We start from the raw sequence: 13,188 nt of genomic DNA on the forward strand, positions 1-13,188 counted from the left end.
GAAGAGAAGAGGCTTCTTCCTTGAAGTGCATATTGTTTAGGACCATGACCAAGCATTTTATTCTGAGACTGTGACTTCTCATGGAAGCTCCTGCCGTCCCTAAAGGGCTCCATAGAGTTCACAGTATATTCATGAACAGACCATTTCCAAGTAATCTTATGTAAAGAATATGTAGCATGAGAACAGATGATTTTCAAGAAAAGTGTGTTTTATTTTCAGAGTTCAGGGGGTTTGGTCCAGTGTTTAAACTCTTGGCATGAGATTTTATAGTAACATTAAGAAAATGGAGTAATAGCAAAAAAACCTGATACTCTCTGTGTCCTCCTGAGGTTACACAAACTGCAGAAGGCCTTGGAGCATGGCTCGACAGCAGGACAATTTATATAGTGAAGTGTCTTAAGTGATGTTCCCCAGAATCTGATTGGGAAATAAATGGTAATATGCTTATTCCATACTCTCTTAGCTGCCAGACATGACAGTCATTCCTTCCCAGAGTATAAAGTGATGTCTGCATTGCCAGGCACAGCAGGCTAATAATATTCTAGGGAAAGCAGTTTCTGAAGTTCATTAACTGTATCTGATTTTATTCATTTCTTTTGTTTTTCTAGTACATTGGTAATGACTTAAACTAATATTTCAAGATTTTGATACATGTTGTGAGAATCCAAAGAAAAAGGAGTAAGCAGTGTAATAAGAATCAGTCCAAAGACCGAGAAGTAGGAATAGGAGTAATTTTTTAATTCTAATGGAAAATGAACGTGGCAGAGCTTTGCTAATAACTTGTACATAGATATTCCATATTAAAGGAAAAAAACTGAAAGCTCACACTGAGCGCATAGGTATTATGGTTGTTTTACAAGATACCAAGTTAACAAAGAAGATTTCAGTACTTAGAATAGTAAAGATTAATGTAAATATTGTAGTTTTAATGTCTAATAGTATACAGTACAATGATCATAACTAATATGAATAGCTGGAGGTAAGTAAAAAGCTTTTCTCCTTAAGAAAATACGCTTTCCATACAGCATAATTTAGGAGTCTGATTCCCATTCATTATGTTGTCAGAGTAAATGGTTCAGGCACTAAAATGTTTAAATCGGTTATAGGAAAGATTTTTTTAAACATTGTTTTAATCTCTAGGCATTTAGAAGCTAAATATTTAAGCAGCCACTAGACCTAATCTTTGAATTTTTCACTACCATTAAACTTCAAAAGACAAAATTACAAGCTCCAGTCATAAACTTGAGCCTGTGGTACATCCTAAACTTCACTCCACTGTGTTGAAGTTTCTATACAAAATGCATATAATCAGCATACAACGTACCTACTGAACTACCTCCTAAAAAGTAAATGTTATGAAAAATAAGTCAGTTTTTCATGTAGCTCTAACAGAATGTATTTAAATAGGGAAAATAATGAAAGTGTAAAAGAATATGCTTGTTACGCTGTCTTGGTCAGTCCACCTGCACGGTCCTACTGCAGCTGATTTTGAATCTGTGCTGGTGTGATTTACCTCCCTTTTACTAGTTCCTGACTTTCTTGAAGGTTTTTGAAGTGAGTGAAAGTTTCTTAGCTCTAAGAGACAAACCGTGGAGCTTCTCTTAAAAAGAATGATGGGACCTGGGACGTGACATGAAACTCCACAGTGATGGAGCAGGGGGTTCTTGCCCTGTCTGGGTAAGTGGAAGAGGTAAAAAACGACTTGATTCCTTGAGATGATGGAGGACATAGGAGCAAGAAGTTGGATGAGCTCTTTCCAGTGACCAGAAAGAGGAGTAGCCGAGCCAGTTTGTGTAGGTTGGAAGGTATGTCCAGTACGGACGTGTTGGACTCAGATCTTCTAACGCCTGGGGATTATACACAGCGTTGATGATGATGAGCCAGAAAAACTCAGTTTGGCTTTAGTTCTCAGGGTGAATTGGCAGAAGGTCCATTTGTTAGAAAAGACTCATCTTTTTAGTGGTCAACTGAGCAAATTTAGTTTGGGCATAATTGAGAAACAGTGATTATAGAATCCCACAATGCCACTTTTTTTTTACAATCACAGTTCAGAAAACTTCACTTTAAAAATTGTGATTTTTTTTTTCCCAACCTGTGAACATAGTTGGTTTTTTTTTTTTTATTTCCCCATGCTTCCATAGCAAAATTTCCCTGCCAATTTATTAAACCCTGGGGAAAAAACCAGAGATGGGACTATAACCAGCACTATCACTATGAACTGTGATTGTAACACAGCAAAAAAATAATTGCATTATTTTTTATAATTGCTTAGATCAGTGATTTCAGAGTGCTCTTAGGAAGTGAGGAAAACTGCTGCTTGGAGGGGGTTTATGATGGTTGCTATGGTCCCAGAGGCGTGTGTTCTGCAAGCTATGACTAGTAATCAAGTGAGATGGTAACTTTAGGGGTGTATTATCATGATGAAACTTAAATTGAAGAATAAACAGGCTCATGAATTTCAATACACCAAACAAGACTCCCCCAGCTGTGTGCATTCATAATTTTACAGTATTTTCTGTTGAGGTATTACTTGGTCCTCAAGTGTGCAGCAGTGAGAGCCTGTGTCTGCTCATGCTCACCTCGGGATGGAAGCGCTGGCAGGAACCCTGCGGGGCTCAGCGAGGCCATGGAGCTCCCACCTTACTTAGCAGACAGTCTGATTTTACAAATGTTACATGCAATCTCAGCACCTGTTTCTTCCTTGAGAAGTAGTATACTTTCCACCTATCTCTTTAAAATACGAGTAAGAGTATTCCACGGGGCTGGGTTTTTATTGGTGAATATTTTGTTTAATAGTTTTTAATTTTTTGCAAGTATATTCAAATTGCTTCGTGTGAAATACACAGACATGCACTTTTGTAATTGCAGCTACAATGCTGGCAATGTTACATAAATGATTTCAGGGTTTTTTAGCTAAAAAAAAAAAAAAAGTTTGTCTTGCCAGGGATTTCTATTTCTAATTTTCAAACACAACTTTCTAAGTCATAACTGCTGCTTTTCTTTTAAGCTGCTGCTATGAGAAAGAGTCACAGAACTTATTTCACAGAAACTATCAAGTCATTCAAGGCTATGAAAGATCTTGCTTTTTTAACCTTTCAGAAAGTCACTCAGTTGAGCAGTCAGGCCGCATTATTCTATATCTTGTCTAACATGAGGAAACAGACCCAAAAGAAAGATATCCCAAATTAACGCCACACTTCGTTAAATAGAGACATTCTTGGTTTTCACCAAGCTAATTCGATCCAGTTCAGTTCACTCATTTTTTTTGTACTCGGATCACAAAAGGCAGCCATGAATGAAGCAAGTTCATCATGTGTTTGACACATCAGTGTGAAACTAAAAGGCGGGCTGTGAGGGAGGGTTCCTGCCTTTAGCTTTTTAGACAATACCCAATGAAAGAGGCCCCTCATTCACAAGGGGTCTCCAGCAAACTAGGCAGACTGCTGCGGCTCACTGTTACAAACAGGTATAATGGGAATTAGCCCGAACTTGATTCGTCAGACACCTCTTGAGTTCTAGCTGTGACTGTTCATGTAATCCAGTCTTTATCCAATACCCTCAGTCCAGCAGATGGTTCACAGGACTTCTGTATGAGCAAAAGACTACCTGCTTTGGAAATTAAAAATAATGTACAGAATAAAATAAATTAATGTAAAAAGAAGCCTGTAATGTAAAAAAATTTTTAGAGGAAAAAAAAAGTCTATATTTGTAAATTATGTCCCACTGTTACACCGTGAAATATATGGCTTATAAATTCAGATAACAGAGTGACTAACAGTCACAAAATATATGTTTACATAGCAGCACTGATTTTTTTTAAGATATGTGCTAATAATTACATTAACCCGAGAGACCGTTTCTTAGGCCTGACAGTCAGTGGCTGCTTTTATCAATATCAACTACACTTTTGCAGGTGAAGAAGAAAAAAAATCTCAATGCAACAACATCATGAAATAGTTTTGCTCTTTTGGGTATGTGGGATTATCACGAGGTCTATAAAAATAATGAATTATTTACTCAGTTTCAAGTACAAAACAAATGTTGCTGACAGAAGATGGCTTTGCAGTGCTGACTTAAGCTGGTGATCTTGCTGGAATTTCTAAAGGACCTTCCTCCTCTAGCAGCTGCCGTGAAAGCTGGGAATATGTGTTAGTCTGCAGGGTTTTGTTGTTTTTTAACCATCTCATCCCAGGGACCTATTTGCAGAATATTTCATTTAAAGTATCTCTTTTTCTTTAAAAGCTCGAGGTAAGTCTAGAGATAAGAGAAGAGCCAGGGAAGCCCAATCCATAATATATATTCCTTCTTGCATTTCTTAATTACTTACTCAAATTGTATGACAAAAAGAATATGAAAAATACAAAAAATTGTGAACAAATAATATATGAAAATTTCCATTAACATTTAAATGTTTTCCTACTTTTCCTAAGTTCAACAAATCAAGAAAAGAAATAATATTAAATATTTTATAGCTATATACCTAATTCCTATATAATATGTCTAATAACTGAGTAGTGTCTTTTAGTAGATGTTTTGGTCAGATAAGTATGCACTGCTAATGTCTGGGGTTTTGATTTTTTTCCCCACAGTTTTAATATAAATCCTTCTGGCATTGAGGACCTCAGGAAAACAACGGTGAGTTATGAAGCGTTATGGATTTACCATCAGTAAGGGCCAACTGATTGGTGCTTGACACAATACAAGCTATTATTCTTGCTTATGGAAATGGGGAGGGCCGGTTTCTTTTGACCTATCCATAAAATCTAATTAGAAAACTGCAGGCTTAATATAAATTTGGAAATAAAGAAGAGTTTTGCACTCAATAGGTAGTGTACTTTTGGTATGATGATGTACAGAAGAAGGGAAGAATTAGAGAAAACTTGCTCTGGGGTATTTCACATGACTGTAGAGAAGTAATAGTCAGGTGAGGAACTCTGCATTAGGCAGGGAGGAACTATTTGTTTCCTATCACTATAGCTGGAGACTTGAGGAAAGTCTTTAGATGGCAGATCAAAATGGAAGTAATTACCTGATATATGATAGGGTTAATAATAAAAATATAAATGAACAGCCTCTCATAAAACACTAAAAACAGAAATACCAGGAGTTTTTACTCAAAATACTCTTTTGACTCTAAAAGTAGCTAGAATAAATTGTGTACTAAGAAAAGACCAAAAAAAATTCACATATTTCCCAGGCAGTGTCTTTGAAGGAAAACGTGGTCTTGCTAGAACTGGTTCTGTGAATAGATGAAATCTTTAAAAGTGGGTTTGTGTTCAGTCTTTAAACTATATAGAAAACAAGTTTCACAAGCAAATTCGACTTTGTACTGTTTGGGTTTTTTCTGCTTTATGTAAATTATTTGTAATAACATTTGATGTTATTGTAAATGCCCAAGTTTTTATAATGGAAGTAACTGGTGGGAGATGTCAGAGTATATGAAGGCTGGCTATGATCAGATAGTAAACTGAATTCTACCAGGCGGTTACTTAATCTCTGACAAAAAGCGACATCAAAAAAATTGATTTAACTTAGCAGCTATTGTCTGTAAAGTAACCATAATTACAATTTCTGTGTGCTTGCAAATGTACTACCGCAAATCATGTAATTTATTGCTGGTAAAAACATCGGTTTAATTCCTTTAAGAAATAAGATGTGAGTTGTTTTATTTAAAGGATTTAAAGGTGATAAAATAAATCCTTGATGATTTTTCTTTTGGAATACCAGCTATCCTAAATGTCAGTTGTAGGATTATGAGGTGGTGCTCATTTAATGCAGAATACAAATTAGGAGGAGAAGAAACTCTCTCTCAACCATAGTTTTGAACGAAACCATTTGAATTTTTTTTTAAATATTCAAGATTGCTTTCTAAGGTGTTTGAAGTAATTTATTATTAGGTTCTGCAATAATAGCCCTCACCAAGTTATTACATTTCTTCCTTGTGCATCACATTTGGTAATTATGTTTGTATGTCTCCTGCTCTGGTGCCAACACCTGTCTCTGAAAGCAGTGTTTAAATGGGAGCAGTAGCCAGTTGAAAGGGCAGCATGAGCTCTTTAAGGCCTAATTAAGAACTGAAAGGAAGATGAAGTAAGTAGGACAAAAGATGTGAAAGTAGCTTAGATGATATTCCCAGAGCAGAATTCCTCATTAGAACAATAAAGAGATGATCAGAGATCCAGGCCATTTTATATAACTCAGTTTCCTCTAGCTGTCAGTATGTACCGCAATAGTATTTTGTAGCTGAGACAATCATTCTTTGCAAAGCTTGTTATTTAGAATCGGGTTTTTTCTTAATAATTCATTATAAGATTAATGTTTTGTAGTAAAATTGTAGTATCGGCTTTTCTTAGGATACAGTTGTTCCTTACACATTTAACTATCACTTATTTGCTCCATTTAAAATCTTAACTTTAACAACCTTGAACGTGTTTTGCTCAAACTGGACATTTAAAAACTTCTTCACTTTAACAGTATTTATTTCTAAGCAGTAATGTCCTTTAGCTGTAGTTTTCTTGTGCAGTTAATGTGATAGGTTATTCCTCCCAAAGATCGATAAGAGCATGCGTATGAAAAAACATCTTTAAAGTATATGTGTTATACAGAGTTTTCCAGTACACGTCATGTAATAATTAAAGACGACATTGCATCTTAATTCCTTTCTTAGGCAAACCCTATGTTTTAGACACTGAAGTGTTAATGATGCCTTTTCCAATTACAAAAAATTAGTAAAGAGAAAAATTTTACTTCATTCTTGTAGAAGAAAATGTGCTAAAATATAATGACCACGAAGTGAAATTATTTTCTCTTCTATACTTTCTGGAAATCAATTACCAGCCACTTTACAAATTTCATAAAGTTAGCAATTTTAATAAAGTGTGAGTTATTGATCACTTACAGTCTTGTAATTTGATAAGTTTAAAATACTGAATACCTGTACATAAACATGACATTAAATATCTCAAGTGTAGTGAGAGACCCTTAAAAACCACATATTTTCGAGAGCTACTATTAGAATATAAATGATGGAGAGAGGCTGATTGATCTGTCGTACTTCAGCCTATTTGCAGCACACCATCACTTTTAATTAGGTTTATTTGAAAACTTTGGCCACCTGCGTATTTTAATGATTCAACATATGCCAGTGTGCAAATATGGAGCTTTATGGAAAGGAAAGGAATGGAGCATGGAAAAGTAATGAATATGACTTTATTATGTGGTGTGCTCCTAGCCGTGCAAGCTTTATCATTTTTAATGACAAGTTTCTACTGTAAACAAAAGCTATCTTGTGTTCTTCTGCCCTGTTAGAGGTGCAGGATTTGAGAGGTTACATTATTCTACTTAATTAGAGGTTCCATATCTTTTAAATGTCTCAGAGTCAGATAAAACTTACTGCTTAGCATGTCTAACAGTGCTAATACTTTCATGAAATAGCTCGCACAATCTTTTTTCTCAGTTACACGTTTCAAATTTTTCATAATCTGGTTACCCAAGGTCACAGCTAATTCTTCTTGACACAGAATGAGATATCCAAGTTTATGGTATTTTGAATCGCACGTTGCCCTTTGTTAAGGGGACTGATATGTTCATCTCTAATACCTGCGCTTACTGAGTTGTCAGAAATCATTACAGAAGCAGTTTTCCCTCCTTCTGTAAAGCAGAGAAGCAGGCAAGCAAGATCTTTTCGTGGTACCCGTTTCTGTCTTAAGTGCTCTGGTGCAAGTAAAGCGCAGCCTTTTAGCTTCAACTGAAACTTAAAATTGAAAGTTTTATTGTATGATTTAGAGGCCAAGGCCTGGGGAACCGCTGATGACTAAAAACAGAGCGTGAAAGACATGAGGGCTGATACCATTTAGAGCTAAGTAAATGTTTTGCCATGATACGCTGAGAAGGCGGGAACTTCAAGAAGTGACAGTAGGACTCGAATTCTCAGGGCTCTTTCTCTTGTTCTGTAATGAAGGTTACCCCACAGCTGGTTTCCCAAAATGGACCTGCTGCCTGTTCTTAGGGTTACTGCTCGTATGGTCATTAACTGTGTATAAATCTCACTGAGAACAGTGTTTTTTTTCTGAGATGACAGCGTGGGAAACTCACTTCAAACAGGGCAAACTTTCTCCAGTTGTCTGCCTCAGTAGGGGGATTGGAGGGAAAAGCTTTACAGCAATTGGAGGAATGCTGTCTAAGGAAAGTTGTTTCTGTCAAGGGGTGCATGTGAGAAACACGTGAAAAGCGATAACCCTCCAATATTTTCAGAAGGCTGAACTATTTAATGAAATCCGGTGTTTTTTCTGAACTTATCTGTAGGATGGAAATCCTTTCGACGCCACTGCAGGATACCGTAACCTTACTTACGAAGAGGTTTTGCAGGAGTTGGTGAAACATAAAGAGCAGCTTAAGAAGAAGGACACTCACATTCGTGAACTGGAGGATTACATTGACAATCTTCTTGTACGAGTCATGGAAGAAACACCCAGTATTCTCCGAGTGCCATATGAACCTTCTCGAAAAGCTGGCAAATTTTCCAAAAGCTAAGACAGCGATCCTTGATGGTACTTTTTGCTGAATACATTAGTGAAAGGAAATCACACATCAGCATTTTGACTTCTCTTCGTTCCTTTTTTTCCTAAGAAATTCCAGGAATCGGGGGAGAACGGGATTATGGCGTGGGTCCTTTTTTCGTTTCTGTTGTACTCCAAACACACTAGCAGGGACTGCCAAAAGTACTGTTCTGTTAAGATGACCTAAACAACTTTTTTTTTCTTTTTGAAAACACCTTTAGGTACAGGATACTTACGGTGGAGTTAACAATACGCATTCAGTATATCCATGCAGTTTATGTAATGGCTTAGTGTTCACCGTGTGGCAGTTTCAGCTGGGAAGCCTGTGCTGCTATGAATGTTTTCTTGAATGATTATTGGTATTATGCAAATATATCGATTCTGATACTACCGCATGCCATCAAGACCACTGTTTTCAAGCCCGTGTAGTACGCTTTACTAAACCTTAAGTGTGGTTCGTTGCAATGGAGGAAAACAGTGATGCGCTATCTTGCGGAGTAAGTGCTGTATTCTATACCATGTGCTTTTTGTATAGCAATGTAACAAACACCGTGCCATTTCCGTAATGGCACGTGCTGGAATCAGTTATTTTACACTTAAATGCTGAATTTTGTGTGTAATGATTGACCTTTGGTTGTGAGCTCACGATACAAGGTTGTTTTGAGGATCTTTTTGTATGAAGTTATCGCATGCCTTTTCATACGTAAAAGTACTTTGAACAGTGTTAATAGAGTCAGAGGTAGGACTGGAGAAAAGTATGGAATAAAGATATGAATACTTTGTTCAGTCAAAGTCATCTACAGTGAAAATGGAGGAGTGAACAGACTGGCTTAAATAGACATGATAATTCAGAAAATACAGAACTGACTCAATTTAAGGTTGAGTTTTACATGATATATATCTTAGTGTTCTTAAATCTTATGACAAAGAAGTATATGCCGTTAGAAACAGGCTATGTTGCTTAAGCATATAAAGTACTTTGAAAGGCTTTTCATTAAAAAAAAAAAAAAAAATCCGTGTTCGTTGTAAGTACTTCTAAAAGTCAGTTTTTCATTGAGACAAATGAAAGAAGAATGTAGTAAATGTCTTCCTGATCGTTTAATAATTGCTTGTAAAATGACATATGAAAAAGGTATCTGTTATTCAATAAACTGGCAGAATTATAGTGATGAACAAATAATGGGGAAATACTGTAGGAGAATAATCCTCACAATATTAACATAAATAATTTCTAATTTTAATTTCCTGCTTAAGAATCTCAGTTGGATTGTCTGTTGCGGTGAAACAGTAGGATGATAAAAAGAAAGGTGCAGAGAATATTTTAGGTATGGATTTAAGAAAATTGACTGTCTTCTCCTCCTCCTCTTCTTTTTCTACTCCTGATCTGTTTGTGGGTTTTTTTCTTACAGCACCATGTATTGGCTGTTGCTGAGGAGGAAAAAAAGATTGAAATTAAATTCCAGGTTTTTTTCGTGGTTGTTGTAAGAGATGTAAATATGTTTTAATTTTTAAAACAGTAAAAAATGAGTAGTATCTGGAATTGTCATGATCAGGAAAAGCTGAAAAAGTTCTACTCTCTGAATGCTTTAGATGATGTGAGTATTGTATTGACAGCACAGAATTATTCTTGTTAGAAAAAAACCTACTTTGTATGATTGTTCCCGGATTTCATTTACTTATTTTTGGCTTTTTCTTCTTTTCCTCTTTTTATTTCCTCCTCTGCTGTTGGGTTTTTTTTGTTTGTTTGTTTGTTTTGGCAGCTACCTCCCTTCCCCCTATGTCCCTAAAATATAGGCAGTTTGACTGTTCCCAACCCACCGTTGGGATCCATTAGTATGGATCGTTGTGCCTGGATGGAGCCTGAGTGATCCAAGCCCTAGCTAGTTGTAGGGCTCTGCTTTTAGGCATTTGCAGCACAGGAACGGGCCCACTTCATCAGGTAATCTCTCTTTTGACAACGCAAGGATTTATCAAGTTCGGTACCTCATAAAACACACGAATGTTCTTTTGACCCACTTTAAGATCTAAATGACTGTAAATTTGTTGTAATATATTCGAAGTGCCAAAGGTTATGTACTGTTATGGTACATTTACTGCTGGAAGTTAGTCTTGCACTCAATTAGATTTTAATTTCCTAATTACGCCAAGATGTATTTTAGTTACTCAGTATTTCCATAAAAGTTCTTAAACATTTTCAAATGTTTGGCCAAAGCAAGTGGTTTTCTCATATTGTTAATGGGGAAGTGTTGTGCAATTGTTTTGAATTCCACAGTCATTTTCAAACTAACTCGTACGACACCATCTGCAGTTTCTACAATGCTTAAATCATACACACCAATCGGCTTTAACAAGTCAGCTAACCAGAGAATATGCTCCAATGACTTTTCACTTGCAAGCCAACTTATAATTATTAAAATGAAACTCTACTATATTTAGCACCTCTGAAATCACTTCTTTTAGAATGTAAATGTAGAATATCAAACTGCATAATTGACTAAAAGCAGATCATTTGACATATTTGCATACCAAGACCGATAAGCAGATTAAAGGTAGCGAAAAGATCAATTTTTGTGCATTAGTGAAGAAATTTAGGGAAGCTTTGAATGTGCTATCTAGTCTTTATCTGATCTGTAAGTGAATAAAAGCACCTTTTGTTTCTAACTGTTTGTCAAGAAAGGGGAGAACAACAAATGCAGTTGAGGAAAGGTAAAGTTACTAAGAGGGGCAGAGTAGGACAACTAGGAAAATACTTTATTATAGACTTCCTACATCTAAAGTTATAGGCTGATTTTGGAGCAATTCTGGAAGGATGATATGCACATCATTTTCTGCTTAGAAAAAAATCAACGTTTTCCTGTATTCTGAGATTATTTTTGAAAAGCATCTTCACCCAACATGTGTTGTTTGAACCATGCAGCTTTCGAATGAAAACATTTTATACAGAGTAATTTATGTGTTGAAAACAAAGGAAGTTCTGTTTGTCCTGTTGGATAAAACTGTAAACTTTCTTGCAGATTACTTTAAAACCATAACAACTTGCCACTCAGTCTTTCTTGCCCTTTAAATGTAAGGATGAAAATTTTGAACATCACGTTATTGTGATTCTTTTCTCTCAAGAATTAGCATAAGAGCTGATCTCTGCACACACTATACTTTGACATTATCCTTTGAAACAGCTCTGCTCATAGCCATAAATTTTACTTACTCTGACGAGCAAATATCAAGGCCATACTTTAACGTTGTAAGTAACATATTTAAACTTTCTGCCATTCAAGAAGGATGTTTAATATTTATATATGTTACCTCTTGCTGCTGTATTTTACATTTAGCTTGGTTTTCCAGCTACTAATGAATGTAGCATTCTCCCTTGATTATACATAACTACATGTATTGCTTTTGGCTCTGTATCAAGAACTATTTGTAATTTTCCAGCTGTGAAAATGTTGCCTTGCATTTAGAAAGGTTTCATGATTCGGGGACCTAATGAAACTCGTGCTCGTTAGGTACTAGTCTGCATTTCTTGCTGTACAGGATGCCCTTTCTTAGATGCATCTTAAAGCAAACGGAACTGCTGTCTTAATATGTTTACTGCTGCACTGGAGGTTTATTTACACTTCCAGCTTTAAAGAAAAAATTACTGTCCTACATCAAGTGTGTAAAGTAAGCTCATGCCTTTTTGCTCTTACGTATCCGTTACTGTTGTAGATGTGATACAGGCGTTAGCTGTGGGCTTTTGAAATGGTGATATTTAAAGCATGTTGACTAACTTCCTCTCTTTGAAGTACATGATGAAGGATTATAGTGCTGCTGTGTGGATGATGCTAGATTTAAGGGTCTGTCAGCACTTTCGCTATGAAACCCTATTTTCAGGGATTTATAACTTCTAAATGTAGGTACAGTCACTGGAAGTATTTAATATGCAATAGGTAGCACTTTAATCTGTTTATGAAGGGTTTGGAGATTTGTTTCTGTTGAAAAAGTCATGGTTTCCTAAAGCATGGTGGGCATTTGCTCTATCTTTCATAGTTTGTACATTGAAGAAACCACTGTATGTTATGGTAGAGCCTTTCCTATTCATCTTAGAAGCTTCCAGATGTCTTGTATTATGATGTACTATAAAAAGCTGAAGATCCAGGTTATCTAGGGTGTCTGTAAAAAGATGTGAACATTACTTATAACTTAAGGGTTGATTTCGTCTCGTGCAATCAGTGGTAGTTTGTCTGCATTTAATGATGGTACAGAATCATGACTGTATGCACACGTGAGAACTATAAACTTAGAATGCATGAAAAACTTTATTTTTGTTTTGTTATTGCAAATTCAACTCATTTAATTTGATTTAAATGTTATCTTAATATTTTAATTTCTGTTCATCAAATAAATATTGCATGTCTAACACTAATAAAGCACCACAATACACCATTATTTCTCCAGTTGTGATGTTAAACGGTGTTATGCGAAGCACCTAACTCCTAAGCTCTGCTCACGTACCTGTGTGTGAGAGCCGTGTCGTTAACGCTCTCGGGCCGCAGCACGTGTATTTCCTTAAAGACAGCTCTACATGAATATCCCAGCTGTTTGCAGGGTAGCCTTGAAGGGAATGCTCTCACAGAGAGGGTGGGGAGGCACT

The 13,188-nt window shown here is 36.1% G+C and overlaps 1 protein-coding gene across 1 annotated transcript in view; it reads left to right on the forward strand.

Moving 5' to 3' along the window:
- RAB11FIP2 (RAB11 family interacting protein 2 (class I)) overlaps positions 1-8,712 on the forward strand; it is a 28,667-nt gene extending 19,955 nt beyond the window's left edge. Inside the window, exons 4-5 of the mRNA XM_010150611.1 lie at positions 4,590-4,635; positions 8,305-8,712. Of these exons, the coding sequence (XP_010148913.1) occupies positions 4,590-4,635; positions 8,305-8,532 (274 nt within the window). The 3' untranslated portion in view covers positions 8,533-8,712. The remainder of the gene's footprint in view (positions 1-4,589; positions 4,636-8,304) is intronic.
- Positions 8,713-13,188: the final 4,476 nt, after the last annotated feature.

This window comes from Eurypyga helias, unplaced genomic scaffold, assembly GCF_000690775.1.
Source record: "Eurypyga helias isolate BGI_N326 unplaced genomic scaffold, ASM69077v1 scaffold17874, whole genome shotgun sequence".
NCBI classification, from domain to species: domain Eukaryota; kingdom Metazoa; phylum Chordata; class Aves; order Eurypygiformes; family Eurypygidae; genus Eurypyga; species Eurypyga helias.